The 21,782-nt window shown below is 33.5% G+C and overlaps 3 protein-coding genes, 1 non-coding gene and 2 pseudogenes across 4 annotated transcripts; 2 read left to right on the top strand and 4 right to left on the bottom strand.

The window, feature by feature from the left end:
* Positions 1 to 1,809: 1,809 nt before the first annotated feature.
* TRNAQ-UUG (transfer RNA glutamine (anticodon UUG)) lies at positions 1,810 to 1,881 on the bottom strand. The gene has a single exon. It is a non-coding gene; the product is annotated as a tRNA-Gln (tRNA).
* Positions 1,882 to 3,426: 1,545 nt separating this feature from the next.
* LOC100776837 (probable WRKY transcription factor 33) lies at positions 3,427 to 6,360 on the top strand. Its single transcript, XM_003534620.5, has 5 exons — positions 3,427 to 3,886; positions 4,010 to 4,168; positions 4,688 to 5,316; positions 5,423 to 5,584; positions 5,708 to 6,360. The coding sequence occupies exons 1-5, from the start codon at positions 3,659 to 3,661 to the stop codon at positions 6,159 to 6,161; spliced, it is 1,632 nt and encodes a 543-aa protein (XP_003534668.3). The 5' UTR covers positions 3,427 to 3,658; the 3' UTR covers positions 6,162 to 6,360.
* Positions 6,361 to 6,751: 391 nt separating this feature from the next.
* On the bottom strand, positions 6,752 to 9,673 carry LOC100780370 (CASP-like protein 4B1). Its single transcript, XM_003533628.5, has 3 exons — positions 9,221 to 9,673; positions 8,060 to 8,195; positions 6,752 to 7,345 (listed from the first exon to the last, which is right to left on the bottom strand). The coding sequence occupies exons 1-3, from the start codon at positions 9,484 to 9,486 to the stop codon at positions 7,154 to 7,156; spliced, it is 594 nt and encodes a 197-aa protein (XP_003533676.1). The 5' UTR covers positions 9,487 to 9,673; the 3' UTR covers positions 6,752 to 7,153.
* A 1,207-nt stretch (positions 9,674 to 10,880) lies between these two features.
* LOC100780909 (soyasapogenol B glucuronide galactosyltransferase-like) lies at positions 10,881 to 12,833 on the bottom strand (annotated as a pseudogene).
* Positions 12,834 to 13,576: 743 nt separating this feature from the next.
* Positions 13,577 to 15,352, bottom strand: LOC100781442 (soyasapogenol B glucuronide galactosyltransferase-like). Its single transcript, XM_003533630.5, has one exon. It carries the CDS (start codon positions 15,288 to 15,290, stop codon positions 13,803 to 13,805), a length of 1,488 nt encoding a protein of 495 aa, XP_003533678.1. The 5' UTR covers positions 15,291 to 15,352; the 3' UTR covers positions 13,577 to 13,802.
* A 2,922-nt stretch (positions 15,353 to 18,274) lies between these two features.
* Positions 18,275 to 19,935, top strand: LOC100782528 (uncharacterized; annotated as a pseudogene).
* Positions 19,936 to 21,782: the final 1,847 nt, after the last annotated feature.

Here is a 21,782-nt window from a genome sequence, read left to right on the forward strand (position 1 = left end):
TTAAAAATTTATTGGGTCCATTTGTTATAAAAGTTCAATCATATCTTTTAATCGTTTAAAATATTACTGTTATATCTTTTCCCTGGACTCTATTAGTTTGATTGACAAAAGTTTTGTAAATAAATATTTTTATATTGATTGTATTGATAATTAATGTAAAAATATTTATTTATATCATATACAAATCTTAACAGATGTCATTTTTTAAAATTTCTTGTTTTGTATTAGTTATATTAACAAATGAGGTAAAAATGTTTATTTTTGTTAATCAAATCAATGAAACTCACAGGAAAGTATAATATATTAGAGACTAAAAATAAATTTAAGCTTTGTTTAACCAAATTAAAATTATTTCTTGTCCCATTAATAAAATTTTGTGCATCCGCCACTAGTAGTAATTATAATAATAGGATGTGATCTAGGTCTAAAATTAAGAGGTCCAAAGATTTATTTGATATGCTAAATTACTTTAAATACATAATATGATATTTTGTTTTGTTTTTTTTTTTTTGGTATTTTCCTTTAATTCCTAAACATTAGATTATGACACTTGTAGGATTGTTATTCATTAGATTTGCTATTTATTGTAAAGTTTATACTATATTTTTTTATCAGCAAATTTATACTATATTGAGATGTCGAATGAAAAATACCACTCTATGTTTTATCTTCTCTTTTAGATTTTTCTTTAGTGTTAGTCCTTTTTTTTTTAGGTTCTTTAAGGATAGTCTTAGTTTTATAGTAACTTGTTTTATTTTTGCTTCTCAACAGTACCCCTGAGGGAATTTTCAATCATAATTTAGGGTTGAGATTAATCATTAATTATTTTCACATAAAAAACTATTTTCTTGTTGAAATTTATATAAATTTTAAATACTAATATAGTGGACTTATAAATAACAAATTTGTCTTGTGTTATTCTTAGTTTTATTTAAATTTTAAATACTAATATATTATGTGTGTGTTCACAATTAGGCGAATTTAAATTAGTTTTCATTTTTAGTTTTATGTAATATTTTTTTATATTTTTATACATTTTTATTTGATATTTTCTATATTTTTGTATTTTTTATATAATATTTTCAATATTTTATATTTTTTTATATTAATACTAATTATGTAAAACTGAAATACATAATCATAATAACTATCTATACAAGTAAATTGACCGTTAATATTATTTTTACTTTTTAATTTTATACTTGTGTTTAATTTTATTGTATATTTTATATTAATATATTATGTTGTTTTTATTTTAAGAACTAATTTTATTAATAAATTATTTTCTTTTGTTAATATTAAAATAATTATTAAATAAAATTAATTAATAATATTGTATAGAATTATTAATTTATTTAATGATAACTGTAAAAATTAATTTGAAAATAAATTAATATTATTTGACAAATTTTAAGTTAATATTAGTAAAAAAATATTAAAAAGATTTATTAAAAATTAAAAATAAAAACTAATTTAAATTCCTGAATAATTAATTTAAATAAAAAACTTACATACTTTGAAGTCGTAAATGATTTACGACTTCTAATAAATATTGGAAAAAAATTAAAATATTTATGACTTCAAAAGGCATAATTAAAAAAGAAACAAAAGTCAAATTTTTTAAGACTTTAACTGTAGTTGAATATCATGCCTTATTCTTTCAATAAACAGTTTAAAGTAAAACTCTTGCCTTGAAAGCAAAATATAGTTACTTTACATTTTATTTCATAAATGAGTTAAACAAGAATTTTCCTCTTTCAAAGGACGGAAAAAGGTTTAAAAATCTTTTCATGAAAAAATAAGAAAAAGAGGTCCTACCGGGAGTCGAACCCAGGTCGCTGGATTCAAAGTCCAGAGTGCTAACCACTACACCATAGAACCATGTTTGTAAGTTCTCACCTGATTTGTTATTTAATATATTTAACTTTTATATATCCATGACTTTCCCCACTCTGATCTCATGAACGAACACGCGCGAAAGAACACAAATTAAATCGCAGAAATTATTATTATTTTATTTTACATTAGTCTTTTAACTACTATTAATTTAATGCGATATCTATGCACACATACACGTTCTTACTCAGTACAAAAACCGTGTTTTTTCCAAAAAGGAAAATAAAGTACAATTTTACATGTATTATTACAAATTAGTTACCTACAAGGTGTTCATAATATAACTATTTATTGGCTATAATGCAAGGTGCCAAGGTGTAGCGTAATAAATATACCTACATGCCTGCATATCTTATTGGCTTCAGATGGCATCTCCAGCAATAATTTATTCTCCGTTATCTCTTTCAGTAACTCAACCCAACAAGAAATCTTCACACATAAAACAAATCTAAATTAAAAGAAGCGTCTAAAGTTATTTAACCAATTCAAGAAATGAAAAACAACCAATAACCCCTCTAACAAAACGGTCCAATAAATAATTGATCATAGACATTATATGTTTAGTTTGTTTGATAACATTGGATCTCTGACATTGGTACCACATAATCAGACAGGAACTCGATCCAATAACACATCCCATCCTATGTTTGCAAGGCGCCCTTCTCTTTCTATCAGGTGAAAAAATTATTGTATGTTTCATCTCTATTTAGTCTTCCACAAGTTTCATGTGATACATAATCAAATTTTATTAATTTTTTTTCTTATTTCAAAATATGATTATGTATCATGTAAAAATTGTCAGAATCAAAAATATATAATGATCTAAGATTACATAATAATTTTTCTTCTACTTACATCATATTTTTTTTATTCCTATATTGTATTCATTTTGCAATCATAATTTCTTTCCTAGTTTAGTAGTGATGCAACAACTATCTATCCAATAACAAGTTTGTTCCTTAAATAGCAAAGACTAAAATAATGAATGATTTTAATGATAGTATAAAAGAGACTTATATCAAAAGTACAATTTTATAAGAACTGAAAAAACTAAACTACGTGTATTTTTGGAAATCCGGTGAAAAATTATTTGAGGCAAAAGTATTTTTTATCAAGCATCATAATTTTTTTTTTATTTTCATTTTGTTTTTATCTGGTTGATTTGCTTTGAAATACATGTCACACCAATTTTAACTGAAAATCAAATATATACTAAAATTAAAATTGTAAAACATATTCTTATTAGAATAAAAATAATAATTTTTTTATAAAGATTAAAACCATATACACTTCGCATAGCGAAGAGCCTTTGGGCAATGGGGTACGAAGTTTTTTTATTAAAACCATATACACATACTAGAGAAATATTTAAGCCTACATCTTAATAATGTAATAAGGGTAGTAAATGGCAGGTTGTGAGGCAGCCCAGTCAAACCCACAAGTCTTGACCAAATTCAGTTTTCCACGGTCAAACATATCCTCAGCTTCCAAGAAGCAGCTTCCAAGACTTTTTTGCTGCTTATCACAAGCTTTTGCCTTAAAATCATACATCAATTCTCTCTCTCTCTCTCTTCTATATCACTATATTGAGTCTTGTCTCCTCTCCTTATATCATGCCATAGACCACTTTTCCAATATAAATTCAAATCCAAAGCAAGTTTTTTCTTCATTGCCACCCCAATTTCAATAGGACACATATCTTTGATCTTTCACAGTTTCACTCACCTTTCAACCAATAATAAACAACAATATTACTAGTAACATGACCATGGGAGATCATAATAACTGGGGAACTTCTGAACTTAGTCTTAATAATCAATATCAAAATCATAATCAAGTTGGACTTGATGTTCCTAAATTCAAGTCTGTTCAACCTCCCTCACTACTCTTCTCTCCCTCATCAATCTCCCCTTCTTCTTACTTCAACTTTTCATCTGCTTTCAGCCCTTCTGAGTTCTTGAACTCACCTTTGTTTTTTCCTTCTCCAAATGTAAGTCATAAACTCTCTCATGCATATTGACAAGTGTGGTTTCATGTTTTGTGGCATTGTTACTAATTGTGGGTTTTCATTTCTTTGTTGTTGTTGTTGTTGTTGTTGGGCGTGTGGTTTTAGATTTTTGCTTCTCCTACTACTGAGGCTTTGGTTGGCCAGAGCTTCAACTGGAGGAACGGTTCGGGCGAAGAACAACAGCGTGGCAAGGAGGATGAGAAAAACTACTCCGACTTCTCTTTCCAAACCCAAATTCAATCTTCCTCAAACATGTTTCAAGTGGTGAGCAGTGTTTTTTTTTTTTTTTTTGGCACCATTTGAATTAAACAAGTATATTATTGTGTGTGTCTTTTTGGTATTATTTCATCATCAAAGACACTTGGAGGCCGGTTCTTATTTGCTGTTATCTACATATTTGGACTTTTTTTCTTCTATTATTAGCTTCTTCTGACTTGTATGTCTTGTGGGGTCAGTTTCTTGTTTTTAATGGTCCATTGAATTGTCTTCTTCTTTTCTTTGTTCATCTCCTTTTTCTATTTTATTTTTGTTGGTATAAAGACGGTTTGAAGGGCTAAAACAAGGTTCATAACTTGCCTAGCATATTCCAAGTTGAAAAAGTCTAACCTACAAGTATGTCAATGTATTTTTATGTTTTGACAAACAATAAACTTCATTGTAATGTTATAATCAAGATGCATAATTCATAGTAAACAAGGTTTGATTAATTGATGGCTTGAAACATGTCATTCTTGTCATTATTTGGATTTGTATTCTAAATACTTTGTTCTACTTGGACAACAGGAACCGCTTAAGAAACAAGACATGTGGAAATTCAATGAACCTACAAAACAAACTGATTTTTCACCTGAGCGGACAGCAACAAAATCTGAATTCCCTTCAATTCAGAGCTTTTCCTCAGAGATGGCAGAAGGAAAACCAGAAATACAAAGTAGCTCAGTTCCCGGGTCTGGTTATTTTGACTACACAAGTGCATCTCAGTCTGTAAGAGAACAAAAGAGAACAGAAGATGGGTTCAACTGGATAAAATATGGACAGAAACAAGTGAAAGGGAGTGAAAATCCTCGTAGTTATTACAAGTGCACACATCCAAATTGCTCAGTGAAGAAGAAAGTGGAGAAGTCTTTGGATGGACATATCACTGAAATAGTATATAAGGGCCAACATAGCCACCCAAAACCGCAGTCTACTAGAAGAACAAACTCTCAATCAATTCATCAACCTTCTTCGTCTTGCACAAACTCAGGGATAACTGATCATTCAGTGGTGACTCTAGGAAATCCACAAATGGATCATTTCTCCATACAAGAAGATTCTTCAGCTTCTGTTGGAGAGGAAGAGTTTGAGCAAACACCGCAAACCAGTTATTCCGGAGGAGACGGAGATAATCTTGGACCTGATGCCAAAAGATGGTAAGATAAACAAACTACAATCTAATGACCTGATCCACTGTTTTAGAATGAAATTGCATAGTTCACTTGGTTTGAATATAACTAATTCTTATTCTCATTTTTGCAGGAAGGGAGATAACGAAAACGATGGCTATTCAGTCTCAGCAAGCAGATCTGTTAGAGAGCCTAGAGTTGTTGTTGAAACCACAAGCGAAATTGATATACTTGATGATGGCTTTAGGTGGAGGAAATATGGACAGAAAGTAGTCAAAGGAAACTCAAATGCAAGGTAATTAATTAACTGATGAAAACAAAGACCCTTTAGTTAATGGTTCTGACTTCTAAGTGTTGCAATTCATGTTGTTTGTTACCAACACCATAACTTAACTGTTCAAAACATTTCCATCTGCAGGAGCTATTACAAATGCACCGCCCCTGGTTGTTCAGTGAGAAAACACGTTGAGCGAGCCGCACATGACATCAAAGCTGTGATCACAACTTATGAAGGGAAGCACAACCATGATGTGCCTGCTGCACGTGGTAGCGGAAAATATAACTCGAACAGAAATTCTCAGAACAGCAACATATCAGCGCCTATAAGACCCTCGGCAGTGAATTGTTATTCTAACTCATCAAGTTTCACAAATTCTCTCTATAATAATACTAGGCTTCCAGCAACTGGAAATCAAGAATCATTTTCACTGGACAAGTTCAAGAATCCTGGAAGTTTTGGCTATTCAGATCTTAACAGACCAATGGGTTCACATACCAATCATGCACAATACACAGATGCTGCATACTCAAGGGCCAAGGATGAGAGGAAGGATGATTCATTCCTTCAGTCATTTCTCTCAAAGGACTTCTAAATTTGGAGTGGACCACAACTTTACATATTATCCTGGATATGTTTTTGTATAGCATGTAGGATTTTAGTTATTCACAGCAGAATATAGACAAAAAAATTGCAAATGTTTACTTATTTACCTCTTTTAGATTAGTGACTGGCACTACAGCCATAGTGACAGAAAATTGCTGCTATACCTGTCTGCCAAGTTCTTGTCCAAATTGAAACTTCAACTTTATCATAGGATTGACTGATGAATTCTGTTATTCTTTTGTTGTATTTGTAGGGAAAAAAGGTTCTTCTGGAAGAATCTTACGATATTTCATTAATCAGTAGCAAGTGTGCTTGTGTTGGCTATTTCTACTATGCTCTTTCTAATTTTAGTTTTTATCAAATGATTTGTGATGAATATCAGGAGGTCCAGGACTTCCATAATTTGTACCAATATCAACACCGGGATTTGATAAATTTTCAATTCATAGTCCTTGATGTGAATCATACATAGTCCTTAATGCAATTTTTGTTGATAACGATATGTTAACTGACATCTGATTTAATTAGAAAAGAAAACACAATTCAGGAAAATTTCCACGCCTGAAAAATTTGTGATAAACTGTGTCTAAAGGTTGAAAGTTGAACCCTCTAGGATTTTAACAAGTCAAAATTCTTTTTGGATGTACATTAAGTAGTCAGATTGCAAAGAAACAAAAAATGAAATTCAGTTTCTAGTCTTCTGACTTCCATTGCTTGCGTCTCACAGTCAGATTCAAATAATGCATTCACCACATCATCTTTTTTTGGTCACATTGGTCAATAAACAGTCTCAAGTACAAGAAACATGACTAAACATTACATGTATTCGTATATGAAATCAATATCAAATCTCACTGTATAACATATGCACGGAGCCAGAGAGGTGAGGCCTGACTCCTTTTCTCATTAATATACATAAAATTGTGATTTGTATAGAAGTATGAAACAATAATAGGATGATTTTTTGCAATAGTTCAGACTTCATATATAAGGTTGAGTTGATAATTTGTAGCCTGAAATGAGGGCTGATACTGCTAGACACAAGAAGGCAAAAATTGACATGCTAATGGCTGCAGCTGAAGAGTCTGTGAATATATTGTCTGCCCCTTCCCTCATTCTATTTGTTATTGGAATTGCTGAAGATGCTGATGATATCAAAAGATATGCAATGATCTGAAACAAAAAACGGTTCTCGAAATTAACATTTCATAGTCCTTAAAAGGCAAATATTTCATAAATCCTAGTCAATCATAAAGGTTTTGAATAAACAAAATAATCTTCTAAAGCTTTGAATTGTTCAAAATGAAGCCTCAATCAACCCATGTGTTATCTGAATATTATATGGTGGTGCCATATGTAGGACTAATTAACTTGTTTAAGACAATATATTAAGGCCAATAAAATTCCCATCCCCCCTTGTGATTGCATTATTGAAGCACTTAAACATCATTGAAAGTTGTACATCCTTAGAAAAACACTTAATTTTTGTTACTGATTTTTTAAAGCTAGATAAGCTTTCATTTTCATTACTTCCGTAGGGGTAACTTGAGAGACAAGTCACAAGTTTCCAATTCAATCTCTTCAACATCGGTGATAGCTCTACGACTCAACCACAAAGGGGCAACAAATTAATTTAATTTGCAATATATTACAAAGCATCTCATCAACATACCAAAAAGGTTATTTAATTTTAAAATTTCCCAAACATACTCAAATTAACAAAAGTCGTCTGAAAATGAAATTCCTTTGTGAATTGATTTCAACTTAAACTTAAACACACTGACTTTGATTAGTGACTCCTCACTAGCCATAGAATCAGATATGGGATAAAAAAAATAGTGACAGAACCATTGAAATCAATGAAATAAGAGAAAACGAATGTCAAACCTGATCACCAAAAAAGTCAATCATAGCTGCCATTCTTGGCTGAAGCAATTGTTTTGCGGTGGAGAGTTCCTGAAGTAGACGGAACGCTTGGGCTCCAGTGTACAAACTAGACAAAATCGCTATAGCAAGCAAATACCTACAAAAACCAATTCAACTTCATCACTCTCGTGAATCCCACTATCTAAAAAGCCTAAGTTAAAGACATGTGATACACCTTATATTACATGAATTTAATTAAAGACATGTGATACATTTTATATTACATGAATTTAATTAAAACATCTAATTTTTTTTATGTTGTCATCCAATTATAATTTGTATGTATGATAAAGATTATGTAATTTATAATAATTTCTTTAAAGTGTAATTTTTTTGAAACAAGATCATAAGTATTCTCTACAAGAAACAATTGAGTGGATCATATAAAATTATTATATGTGGAAAAAAATTCCATTTAAATATTTAATACAATTATATATTCTGTGCTTAAATTATTGGCTAAGTTAAAATAATTTCATACTAATTGTTTAACACAATCACCATTGATGATCTTTAAAGTGTAATTTGATTCATAGGCTCAAAATAAAATTAAACCCATTATATTTCTAATTATAACATTATGTAATAAAAACTAATAAATTATCCTAACAACTTTGACAAACTAAGGGGGTGTTTGGTTTGGTTGTTTTCTGTTTTCATTTTCACTGTGTTTAAAATGTGTTTGTTGGATTTCTGAAAACATTTTCAGTGAAAATGAAAATAGGAAACAACCAGAAAATGAAAACAATAAATTTTTCGTTTTCAATGTTTTCAGTTGAGAACAGAAAACTCATTTCGGGTAAAATGAAATTATGGGGACAATGAATAATTTTAAGTAAATCTAAAAATGCAAAAAGACAAGAAGTCAATATATCATAAATTTTCATATTTTTATTTCATGAAAACGGAAAATAAGAAGTGAAACCAAACACATTTTTAGAATTCTAATCTTTTAAAGATGGAAACAGTTTTAAAAAAAAAACAAGAAATGAAAATGTAAACCAAAGACACCTATTATATCACAGTGGCGATTCCGAAATCAACATTAATAAAAACGAAAATTTGACCAAAACCCACACTATTCATCATCCAAAATTTTCAAAAGGGGTGTGATGTTTCTACCTGTACTCTTCATATTTATCGAACTCTCTCCAATCCCCATGCTTATTGCTGGCCATGATAAAGAACGAAATCAGAGAGAAAAGCAGAGCGACCCCTCTCAGTCCCAACGACCCTCTCTTGATCAAGTCCTCCCTCTTCCACCGCCGCAGGATTCCGCCGATTCCGCCGTGGCTCGCCGGCGCGAGGTGGCCCTCACTCGGCGCAGAAGGCGCCACCGGCGGAGTCTCAACGTGTATCTTCGGCGAATCACCGTCGAGATTTGACATCTTATTATTGTTTCGGATTCAGATTTGAACGAATTGAAGTAAAAGAAAAAAAAAATTGAACGGGAAGAAGACACCTTTGTTTTCCGTGTGTAATGTATTGGTTTTTTCTGTTTGCTTATGTAATGTAATTAAGGTGGCAACCAACGTTGGTAAAATCGTTAGTTATGGAAGTTAACGAAGTATCGGGGTAGAGTTTTCCAGCGAACGATGAAGCGCGCGTGAGATAAAACCTTAGATGACGTGGCGAGATGGCATTGGTTGGAGGAGTGTGGAGTACGATAAAAGGCAATGACAGCTGCTACAGCAATGTGCCTGGGTGGACATGTAGATAATAACATGGGAAATTTGTTCTTACCCTCATCCTCAAAAGCCTCAAACCCTTCTAGATAGTATTCAGGAAAGGTGTGCTATTTTATTAATGTGATTTAAATATAACAATTTATATACTCATCATAATTGTTGTGTAATCATAATTGTCATGGACTAAAAAAATTGTCTCAAAATAATTATTATTTTAATTTTTAATATAAAATAATATTAATTATTTTTTTTACTTATATCCTTTTTAATATATTTCTTATAATATTAATAATAATAAAAAAATTTATAAATGAATTAATGATAATAGAGTAGCAGCTTAGTAAGCCCACTTTGCCAATACTGCTTGCTACTCATTCTGGTTTTATAGATTTTAGATATGTGCAAAGCCTATATACCACTTTCTAAAACTTTTTGCAAGCTTAAACAGAATATGAACATAGAACTGTAGATCTTCCCAGCGAACAAGGCTCCCACCTACTAGGGTAGATATATCATATATGTAGCCTTACCCTTACAAGTGGAAACTGTTTCCATGATTTGAACCTGTGACCTTCCGGCTCACAAGGCAGCAACCTGACCTGATTGTTGTGCCAAGAATCACCCTCATAGAACTATGAGTAAAGATTTATTCCTTCATTTCAGCCATGTAGTGTGCAAGAGTTTCTATTCTGACAGCAATATATCTTGCCATTATATTTACAAAGAAGGTACATGAAATTTTGTTTCTTCTACACACACACACACACAATGTTCCACCGGTTTAGAGAAGCCAACTGACTTTCTTTCAAACAAAGTTGCTGCAAGCTAGCAATAATTGTTTACTTTTATGATTCAAGCCATTCCACAAACATCAAAATATGCCATGCAAGTGGCTCGTTAAAATCTAAAATCTTCTTATATCAAAAGAGTGCACAAAATAATTAGCTGGCTCAACTTAAAAATTAGCTGGAAAATAAAGACACTTAGATGTTGTTCCATCTTATTTTTAAAATGCATCAGCAATACATGCGGAATCACCAAAATCACTCTTCCATTTCAATTATCTAATTTGTTTTCTCAAGTTCTCTTGATACCTACAATGATTTTAGTTCATCCAACAACTACATCAAGTTGTTGTAAGAGGATCCACCCTCCCCTATAGTCTTCTTGGCAGCATCACCAAGTTTTCTTGCTCTACTCATTTCTCCGCCCTCTTCTTTTCCCATCAACAGAATGACAGCCTTCGCGATCTCTTCTCTTCTCACTGCTGGATCCACACCAATATGCGTCCAGAACTTGTTCTCTTTTGATCCCACTGGGACTCCAATTTTCAAGACATTGACTACAAACTTCTCATTGTAAAATTGGTCTGCAAATACAGGCCATGTGACCATTGGCAAACCAACACTCAAGCTTTCAAGAACGGAGTTCCAACCACAGTGAGTCACAATCCCTCCTGAGGCAGGGTGGTCCAATATCAGCAACTGGGGCGCCCAGTTCCATATGATATAACCCTTCTTGCTTTCTTTCATCCTTTGCCCAAAATCTTGCAGGAAACTCTCTCCATCCTCATCTCCATCTCCATACCTTTTCCGAATAACCCAGATGAAATCATGACCAGAATTTTCAAGCCCGTGAGCGATTTCAACAAGCTGAGCATGAGGGAGCCTGATTCGGCTTCCAAAACTTACATAAAGAACTGACTCATTTTGCTTAGAGTTAAGCCAGTTTAGCCACTCTTATTCTTGCACAAGCTCCTCCTTGTGTCCCCTATTGGCCTTTTCTTCATCGCACTGATTAATTAACCCAGGCTGACACCGGTCCTACACTCCAACACTTGACCCCCTTTGTGCTCTGATAAAGTTGTTCATAATCACCTTCAAGTTCATGAAAACTGTTGTACAGTGTTCCATAGCTTCTCCTCTCTGATTCGTATATAGCATTCAAATGATCTGTGAAGTAATTCTTAGTCCTTACCCATTCTTCCACCTGCAGAGTGGTAATCTCAATGTTATGTGGAAGGCCAGGAATTGAAAACCTCTGGTTATTAGAATCCATCCTTTCATGAGGCTTATGCTTCCGCATAAAATGACCAGCACAACTATTGAAGTAGCTTGAGCTGTAAAAGTAAAGCCTTGGAATGCCTAGTTTTGCAGCAAACTCCACTGTCCAAGGATAAAGCATGGCAGTTATGATACATTCTGGTTGCATATCTTGAAACAGAAGCTCTATTTGATCTTTGAGAATCGATAGTACAAGACTGATTTTGTCCAACATTTCTATTGAAGTGATATCTTTGACATTCTCAACCCCATCAGGGAGACCTACTTGGGATGCTGGGAATTGAATCACATGTGTTCTGATGCAGTTTCCACAATTAAAGTCACTGTCTATGGCCTTTTAGAATGTCAAAGCATTAGCATGGGTAGTGATAATGGTAACACTAACCCCATGCTTGGAAAATAGCCTTGCTGTGTCTACCATGGGGATCATATGGCCAGGAGCAGGATATGGAAGAAAAATTGCATTAAGTTGCTGGGGTTGAGATTCTGTCTTCGTGACTAGTTAGAGATGAAAAAAACTGGTCACACTTCTCTTTCCAAACACAATCAGAGCCTTTTCGATCTTCCTACTCCCAAGAGCATTTCTTCATGTGGCAAGTAATATTCTTTTTTTTTTTTGTGGTTATATATTTAACAATTGTAAGATTTTATTGAGAAAGAAAAGATTTATTATACTTTTATATTTTTGATATGATATATGCCTTTTTTCAATAAAATTTACTACTTTTATATGCTTGAAATAAAACTACCTCTGTAAGCTGACTTTAATGTTTTCCTTCTTTTTATATGGCCTGTTGACTTCAAAAGTTGTCATTAATTTGATTATTAAGCCGGTTCTTGTTTCTCCCGTTATTCTTGACATCTATACTTGGACATGCTTTTTGATGACCTTCTGAATTGTCTCTACTTTTTTGTTTTATATTCTTAAATTACTTATTTTTAATTTTCCTTTTTTATATTACATCCTAAAACTATGACATCCATCTGTGAAGGTCATTATTATATATTCTCTAAGATCTTAAATATAAGAAAAAAATATATTTCTTAATCTTAAATATAAGGAAAATTCAATTATTTTTATTTTATTTAATATTATTATCTTTAAAATATCTTTAATTTGATTGAGATGTTAATTTTAATTATTTTTTTTATTTCTAATATCAAGTTCTAATGAAGGATAAGTTGGGAAAAAATTACTTTTTAATTGAGATTGATGATATTAAATATCATTAACTAACTTTCTTAGTTAGTGTGAATTAATTTTTTATTCTTCTTATATTTAAAACTAGATGGACTATACGGAGTGTCTTGATGTTTTAATATCTCTGTTAGAATCGACACTTCATAGTTCTAAAGTGGTTTCGATGACATCAATGATTTTAGCTCGTACATAGATTTTATAAAGATTTGTGTCACTTAACACATATTTTTTAGATTTTAAAGATTAATATATCTTATGTTGAAATATTTTTCCTGTACAAATTAGTGGTAGAGTTTTTGTTAATATAGATATTTTTGGAAAGTCTCCTTAGTTGTAGTCACCACTAGCCCACCTTAATTGTGGCCTTCCTTAAACATCAAGGGTGGTGATTTAGTCTTACATTGACTAAAGATGAGTTCAATTGAGCTTATAAAATTTGAACGATTCTCATCTTACAAGTTGATTTTATGAGACTCAATTAGATACTAAGACCATTTTCTAAAATGCATTTTCATAGATATTTTTAGGCCAAAATGCTATTATTATATTTTCTCAATTGTTAACCATACAACTTAGGATTTATTTCTTCACATTGATCTCCATTTCACTTACTATTTAATAAAAGGCTAAATGAAACTTAGTACCTCAGAAACATGACTAATATGCTTGATAGAAAAAGAAAATATTGGATGCTATTCTATCTTATTTGAAACCTTCACCCAAGACTGTCACCCCATTTCAATTTTCAAGTTTCAAGTTTCTTTCTCAATTGCCTTAGATGCCTTCAATGACTTTAGTTCATCTAACAACTGCATCAAGTTGTTGTAAGATGATCCACCCTCCTCTATAGTCTTCTTGGAAGCATCTCCAAGTTTTCTTGCTCTCCTCCTCATTTCTGTGCTCTCTTCTTTTCCCATCAACTGTACCACAGCCTTTGCAATCTCTTCCCTTCCGACCACTGGAACCTCGCCCAGAGTTGTCCAGAACTTGTTTTCTTTCGATCCCACTGGGACTCCAATCTTCAATACATCAACTAGCAACTTCTCATTGTAGAATTGTTCTGCAAACATTGGCCATGTGATCATTGGCAATCCAGCACTGACACTTTCAAGAATGGAATTCCAACCACAGTGAGTGACAATTCCCCCTATGGCAGGGTGGTCCAATATGAGAAGTTGTGGTGCCCAGTTCCATATGATATAACCCTTCTTGCTTTCTTTAATCTTCTGCTCAAATTCTTGAAGAAAATTGTCTCCATTCTCATTTTCATCCTTTATTCGTACAACCCAGATGAAACTATGACCAGAATTTTCTAGTCCGTGAGCAATTTCAACAATCTGAGCAAGAGAGAGCCTGGTGAGGCTTCCAAAATTTACATAAAGTACTGACTCATTCTGCTTGGAGTTAAGCCACTTTAGCCACTCTGACTCTTGTGCATGCTCCTCCTTTTGTCCCCTATAGACCTTTTCTTCACCACTTGTGTTAGCCGAGGCACAAACTGGTCCTACACTCCAAGACTTGACCCCCTTGGTGCTCTGATAAAGAAGCTCATACTCACCTTCAAATTCATGAAAACTGTTGCACAGTGTTCCATAGCTTCTGCTCTCCGATTCATATACTGCATTCATCAAATCTGAGAATTCATTCTTAGTCCTTTCCCATTCTTCGAGCTGCAGGGTGGTCATCTCAATATTATGTGGAAGGCCAGGAATTGAAAACTTCTGCGTATCAGAAACTAACCTCTCATGAGGCTTATGCTTTCGGATAAAATATGTGGCGCAGCTTGCGAAGTAGCTTGCGCTGTAAAAGTAAAGCCTTGGGATGCCTAGTTTTGCAGCTGACTCCACTGTCCAAGGATAAAGCACATCGGTTACAAGGCAATCTGGTTGAAGATCCTGAAATAGAGGCTCAATTTGACCTTGGAGCATGGATATTCCATACATGATTTTACCAAGTATTTCTAGGGAAGTGCCATCTTTGAGGTTTTCAGCCCCATCAGGGAGGCCAAGCTGGGCTGAAGGGAATGGAACCACTTGAGTTCTAATGTGGTATCCACAATTGAAGTCACTGTCTATGGCTTTTTGGAATGTCAAAGCATTAGCAGGGGTAGTGATAATGGTAACACTAGCACCATGCCTGGCAAAAAGCCTTGCTGTATCTACCATGGGGTTCAAATGGCCAGGAGATAGATATGGTAGAAAAATTAAATTGAGTTGGTTGGCATGCAAATCTGTCTTCATGGCAAGTTTAGGTACTTCTCTTTCCAAACACAAAGCACAGCCTTTGTCTCTCTTTCAATCTTCCACATGCATGTTTCAAGTGGCAAGTGATATTCTATTTATATGACCACCATGGCCAGACTTAAAACAAGAACCACTGTGTTAATTATTAATTTGGTCACTAGGCCGGTTCTTGTTCTCCTTGTTATTCTTGACATGTTTCTTTCATTAGCTTCTGCTCAAACAGTTAGTGAGAGCAGGTAGTTTTTAATTTTAACTTGTTTTTTTAATGGCCCTTTGAATTGTCTCTTCTTCTTGTCTTCTCTGTTTGTTTTTGTTGAGATAGAAACGGCTAGAACAGTTAAAACAAGGTTCAGAACTTGACTAGCCAATAAACTTCTCATTTTAAGTTGAAAGAGCCAAACCTAAAAGTATGTTATTGAAAAAATAATTTATCCTAAATAAAAAAATTAGTGTCTGAGTCATGGACAATGTCGCTTTTTTTAATGCGTTTCATGGTACTAAGGGAATTTTTCTAGAATTACACCCTCTTGTATGACTTGAAAAATCACTCTAAAGTTACCTGAAAATATGACTTTTAAAGTCACTCTAGCGGCCAACTGAAAATATGACTTAAAAAGTCACTCTAATAACCAACCGAAAATTTAGTGCGACAGAAAAAAAGGGAGAAGTTTGCTGGAATAGATGTTTGCGAGAAATGCATCGACTGAGATTTGGGAGGGAGAAAGAAAAGTTGAAAAAATATTTTTCAACTAAGACTATACAAAATGAAGAAAGGAGTTCTCTATAATAAAATACTATTCAAATATTTACCTGAACCATATGAGACTTAATTTTTTTTTTTCAAACTTTCATCCATTGTCACCTTCACCTTTGTTTTAACATATGTTAATGTCTTTTTCTATGTATTAAAGGCCAATGAACTTTGATAAAACTAATATATTAATCATATATAATATGAAACTTGTATTAAGATATTATAACACTTGAATAATGAATATAAAAAATATAATATTTGAATAATGAATAAAACATTCTGTAGAATATCCTAAGTGTACAAACGTATTTAATGCTGTATATTTTAGGATAGGAATCTGTTTTTATTTCTATCTTTATTAGGGAGATTTATTTCCCCTTTTGTACCTTAGAAATGGCTATTAAATCTGTACAGAGTACAGACAGAGAATTACGATCAATGAGAAATAATTCCTCAAATTTTGTCTTGGATAAATTCTCAACACACACGGGCAAAAGAACCATTTCCAATGATTTCTAGGTGCTTCCTTCTTCATCCACAACAAGAGTATAGCATGGTTAACAGCAGATTAAGTACACAGTCCATATCATAACCAGAAATCCGTATCCTGAATCCTGATAGGCCAACTAGGTCTCTCCTACCTCTTGGAAATGGCCAAAGTGAATGTTGTAATGGTTATTTGGAAAAATCAAGGGAATAAAATCCATGTTCTAGAATTGTAAGGGTTGGAGCCAAGATTGGACCTTGCTCCATTTTTTAGTAAACTTTTCTTAAAAAGTTAAACCAACTCGCTCTAGATATTCTCATGACACGTGGAGGCCTGTTTCGAGCACTAGCCACACTATCTTTTGTGGCAGAATTTGAAGAAAATGGAACCATGCTATACTCTTAGTGTGGATGAAGAAGGAAGCACCCAGAATTCATTGGAAATGCTCTCTTTTGCCGATTAACACTAGATTCTTTAATAATAATGATATCAAATTCTTCTTACACGTATCGAAGTGTAAAATTTTAAAACATTATAAAATTGACATTATATTTTATTTAAAAAAATAAATTGCATACATTAATGTCTTAGGTTATTTGGGAGTACTAACCTTATATATAGTCAATAAAAACAAAAGTTGGTTTTATTTTTTAATCTAAATTTTGATTGGTAAAAAGATAATGACATTAATAATATAATGACTGACTTGTCACATCATAAGAAGTAAAATATGATAATGATATGTAATTTATTTTAATAAATTTTATTTTTAATTTCTCATCAATTAGTATAACATTATCAACTAACTATTATTTAATTTAACACAATAAACTTGAACATAATGTATTTTTTATATTTATTAAATTTAAATTAATCTATTTTTAAAATTAATTTTTCATTTTTTTATCTTCTATAAAAAGTAATTAACTTAATCTTGTACTTATGTTACCCCCGTGACGCATGAGTAACCACACTCTATAATAAATAAATATATAAATTATATTATAATTAAATATCTCAATAAATAAATATGCTTAAATATATAAATTATATTTTATACTTATAACAATAACTTAAATTATAATATATTTTTATTATTGGCAATTTCTTTTAACTGTTTATCTTTAATTCTGTTAAAGACGACTGCAAGTAGTACTACTGTAATTAGCAATAGTTTGTATTCATTTGACATAAACACTGTAAACATGGTTTTTCCTTAAATGGCATTAACTATATGGTGAGTTACATGAATATTACTAGTAGTTTATTTAATCATGCATAGAGGAGCAAGGCATTAGACATCAAACATGGGCCTGCAAAAGGAACCAAAAACAGCACATAGACTCCTTTCTCTCTTTCACATGTTGACAATCACAGTATACCTCTCCATTAGAACAAACACACATGGCAGAAATTCATATTCGTAATTTGCAGAAAGGTTTTTTTATTTGTTGAAAATTATAATGAAAGAGTTACTTTAACTTACATCGGGTGGGGACTGGATGATGTTGGTAGCTGTTGTGCTGGGCGGATCCTTGCGGTGGTGACAGTGGGACCCTTTCAGTCGTATTCTGCTTGTGTTGGAAAATTTGAATTATATTTTCTTAATTTAAGAATAAGAATTTAGAAAGAGAGAATATTATAGGGAGCAACGGTTTACTAGCTCACACCGAGTCACGCTGCATTCTCAAATTATGTTTTCCCGTTTTGCCCCTGGCTCCCCACACTTGAGCAAGATAACAAAAGAAAATCCAGAATCCAACTTCAATTCTTTTTCTGCCACCGCACCCAAGCCTGCTTCTCTCCATACGCTTTCTCCTCTTCAGCGTTTTGCTCATCGCCCGCAGCGGACCTCTCGCGCTCCAGTCTGCCACCGCCGCCGCCGGTTTAGTGCAGCCGGGGCTTTACACCAGCAAGTACTGGATCAACGGCATTCGGTTCTACTCGTCGGCGTTCCAGGACTTCATCGCCGGCGGATACCTCTCGCCGGAGTCGAAGGCTCTGTGCGTGGAAACGCCGACCGGACGCGACGTCTTCGCGCTGAGGGAGATCGGCGAAGCCGCTCGTGAAGTTTGGCCGCGGCGAGCGGATTCCTTTCGGGGACGGAACCTTCGATTTCGTGTTCTCCGGCGAGGACTCGTTCGTGCAGTCGGCGAAGCCGGCAGAGTTCGCGGCTGAGATCGGCCGGACGCTGAGACCGGGAGGTTTCGCGGTGTTCCATTTCGCGATCCCTAAAGATACGTATAGTTTCAATTCGTTCCTTGATTTGTTCAATTGTTTCAAAGTAGTTAAGTTGCATGGCTTGGAAGGCTTTGATTCTTCGATGCCGTATATACGTGAAATTGTTTTGAAGAAAGAGTGTGGTGATGGTGCTGGGAAATTCGATTTCGATGATTCAAATGGAAAGTGTTATGTTCCTGGTTATAAGCATGATTTGGTTAAGATAGCTGAGCCATTGATTGAGGAGGAGCCATTGAAGCCTTGGATTACATTGAAAAGGAATGTGAGGAACATAAAGTACCTTCCTTCAATGGCTGATATAAGCTTTAAGAATAGGTATGTGTATGTTGATGTTGGAGCTAGAAGCTATGGCTCCAGCATAGGGTCTTGGTTTAGGAAACAGTACCCTAAGCAGAACAAGACCTATCATGTGTATGCAATTGAAGCTGATAAGACTTTTCACCAAGGGTACGGGTTGAAGAAGGGGATCACTCTGGTTCCTTACGCCGCATGGGTGAAGAATGAAACCTTGATGTTTGAGATTCATCGCAATCCCAGGGAGCATGTTGAGGTTAAGGGCAGGGGGATGGGTAGGATTCAGCCTTTGCAGTCATCGTTGGGGAAGGGGGAGTTTGATGGCAAAGTGGAGAAGATACAGGGATTTGATTTTGCTAATTGGTTGAAGAAGATGGTTTCGAAGAATGATTTTGTTGTGATGAAGATGGATGTGGAGGGTACTGAGTTTGATCTGATTCCAAGGTTGATTAAAACTGGGGCTATATGTTTGATAGATGAGATTTTCCTTGAATGCCATTACAATAGGTGGCAGAGATGTTGCCCTGGGCAGAGGAGTTCAAAGTATGAGAAAACATATGATCAATGCTTGCAGCTCTTCAATTCCCTTAGACAAAGTGGAGTTCTTGTTCATCAGTGGTTCTAACTGCCCAGCATGATAGGTGAAATCCTACACTTCTTCAGTAACATTATTGTTTTCCTATTAACCTTCTACGTGTTACATTTTACCCCAAACAATAGGGAAGATTACTGTGTTTCAAATTCCTTATCATGTAACAGTTGCAATTGAAAATGAAATCATTTCTTCAAATCGATGATATTTGTTGCAGGACTCTATTATTCTTACCCCTTGTATAGATATGGAAATGGATAATTGAATTCTGTAATCTCTCTCTCTCTCTCTTTATCACTGAAGAGAATATAACTGTTCTGTTTTGTCAGTACATGTAAATTACAAATTGGTTTTTCAATGTATGAAAATAGTAATTGTTGAGGGGATCTTAAGTCAAAAGTTCCAGTTCCCTGGATAGGATGGCGTTGTTCATTGCATAATTTGAGCATCTGAGTGATTTGTGACACTTGATATGTCAATGTCATTGACCTATACTCCCATATGCATATTGCTGAAAATTCAATCAATTGAAAATATCTGGATTCTGGGGACAAATATGATCAACTTTAGAATGTAGCAGGTAGTTCTTTCCTTTGTTTTGTAATAATTCTAAATCCTCTTACAAAATCTTCTTACTAATCCTTGTAAATAAAATATTGAGTATTTTTTAAGTTTTCATCATATTAAATGTATTTATTTTTACTTTTAATATTTTCTTCATAGAGTATTAGGAAGATTTGTAGGAGAATTTAGAGAATATAACACTACACTTGTTTTGTTAGTTCGTGGTTTAGGTACCCATTTAATTTCTTGTTACTGAGAATTGTTGGGAATTTTGAGACATGCTGGAACTAAGTAAACAGTCCTAATTTTACAATTGTTTTTTCTTTGACTATATTAAAGATATATGTACCTACGAATTACTTAGAAGAGTAGTATAGGTAACTTGGCAGAGAGCTGAACCTTTGACATCACTATCACACCGAAATCTGGTACTAATTGAAGTGCTTTATTATTCCTTAAATGGATCTAATGTGGTTTCGTGGTTTGTTTGTTATTGGATGTTTATTGCATGTTAGCTATTGGGTGCTTGTTAGCAAAGGTAAAGCAATATATGAGATTGTCATTAATTAACGCAGCAATGTGAGACTTCACCAGTGCTGTTCTATGTGACATCTATTCCAGTAGTGTGGTTGTTAGAAGGCTATTTTAGGGTAATAACTATTAAGTACTATTAAGGTAGTAAGCACTATCATGATTTTCATGGGACACCACCCACATGGACGACATCAAAGTTGCTACACTGACAAATTATTGTTCAAATGCTCTTTACGACACAATGAAAGGTTAGAAGTGTAGACTTATTATCTATTGAAATGTTGCATTTTAAAAATAAAATAAAAAAAGAAGAAAAGTTTTGTTATCTTGCATTGAACAACCATGCAACTACGATGATTCCAGATTCATTGTATGTTATTATGTTAATGCAGTACTTGAGCTCGCAGATATAATCCCCAATAATATCTTCTTCAACGCTTCCATATTTAGAGATATTTAGGATAGCATCGTAATTAATGGTTTGAATAGAGATATTATAAGAGTTGGTTTGATATCGTTGTGGTGATGGCGGAATGCTATAATGATATTCTTATAATCTAGCAAAGAGTAAATGCTTTTCTTCATTACCCTTTTTTTTTCTTTCCATTTCTTTATTTTGGATACACTTTCATGGTGGGCATATAGACAGGTTCGATTGGCTTTTGAAATAGCGACACACAACGAGTCTGTGTGGGGTTCTTACTTCTTGCAAAGGCTCTTGGTAGTTGAAGAGAGACTAAATGCACGAGAAAAAAGATCGCAATGTGTGACTCTCCATTATTTATGACAGCGAAAACGATGACCAAAACTCATAAGTGTGAGTTGCAACTTAGCTGGATGTATATTGATTACAATCAAGATTCCACATTGAAGCGAAGCACATGTTAAGTAAATAAAAAAAGAACACTAGAGACAAAACATCATGGAAAAAAAAATCTTGGAATCCTGTCATCATCTGTTGCGAGAAAGAAAGTTGGGAACATGGTTTTTACAGTGTCTTAGCCATGGAATAATGAGGCGTGT

This window comes from Glycine max, chromosome 9, assembly GCF_000004515.6.
Source record: "Glycine max cultivar Williams 82 chromosome 9, Glycine_max_v4.0, whole genome shotgun sequence".
Classification (NCBI taxonomy): domain Eukaryota; kingdom Viridiplantae; phylum Streptophyta; class Magnoliopsida; order Fabales; family Fabaceae; genus Glycine; species Glycine max.

Coding starts and splice junctions, on each gene's coding strand:
- LOC100776837 (XM_003534620.5), top strand. CDS start 3,659: ATGACCATGGGAGATCATAATAACTGGGGAACTTCTGAACTTAGTCTT. Junction 4,169..4,687: donor CCTCAAACATGTTTCAAGTG/GTGAGCAGTGTT, acceptor CTTGGACAACAG/GAACCGCTTAAGAAACAAGA. Junction 5,585..5,707: donor AAAGGAAACTCAAATGCAAG/GTAATTAATTAA, acceptor TTCCATCTGCAG/GAGCTATTACAAATGCACCG.
- LOC100780370 (XM_003533628.5), bottom strand. CDS start 9,486: ATGTCAAATCTCGACGGTGATTCGCCGAAGATACACGTTGAGACTCCG. Junction 8,196..9,220: donor GATAAATATGAAGAGTACAG/GTAGAAACATCA, acceptor TGGTTTTTGTAG/GTATTTGCTTGCTATAGCGA. Junction 7,346..8,059: donor TTGACTTTTTTGGTGATCAG/GTTTGACATTCG, acceptor TTTTTGTTTCAG/ATCATTGCATATCTTTTGAT.
- LOC100781442 (XM_003533630.5), bottom strand. CDS start 15,290: ATGAAGACAGATTTGCATGCCAACCAACTCAATTTAATTTTTCTACCA.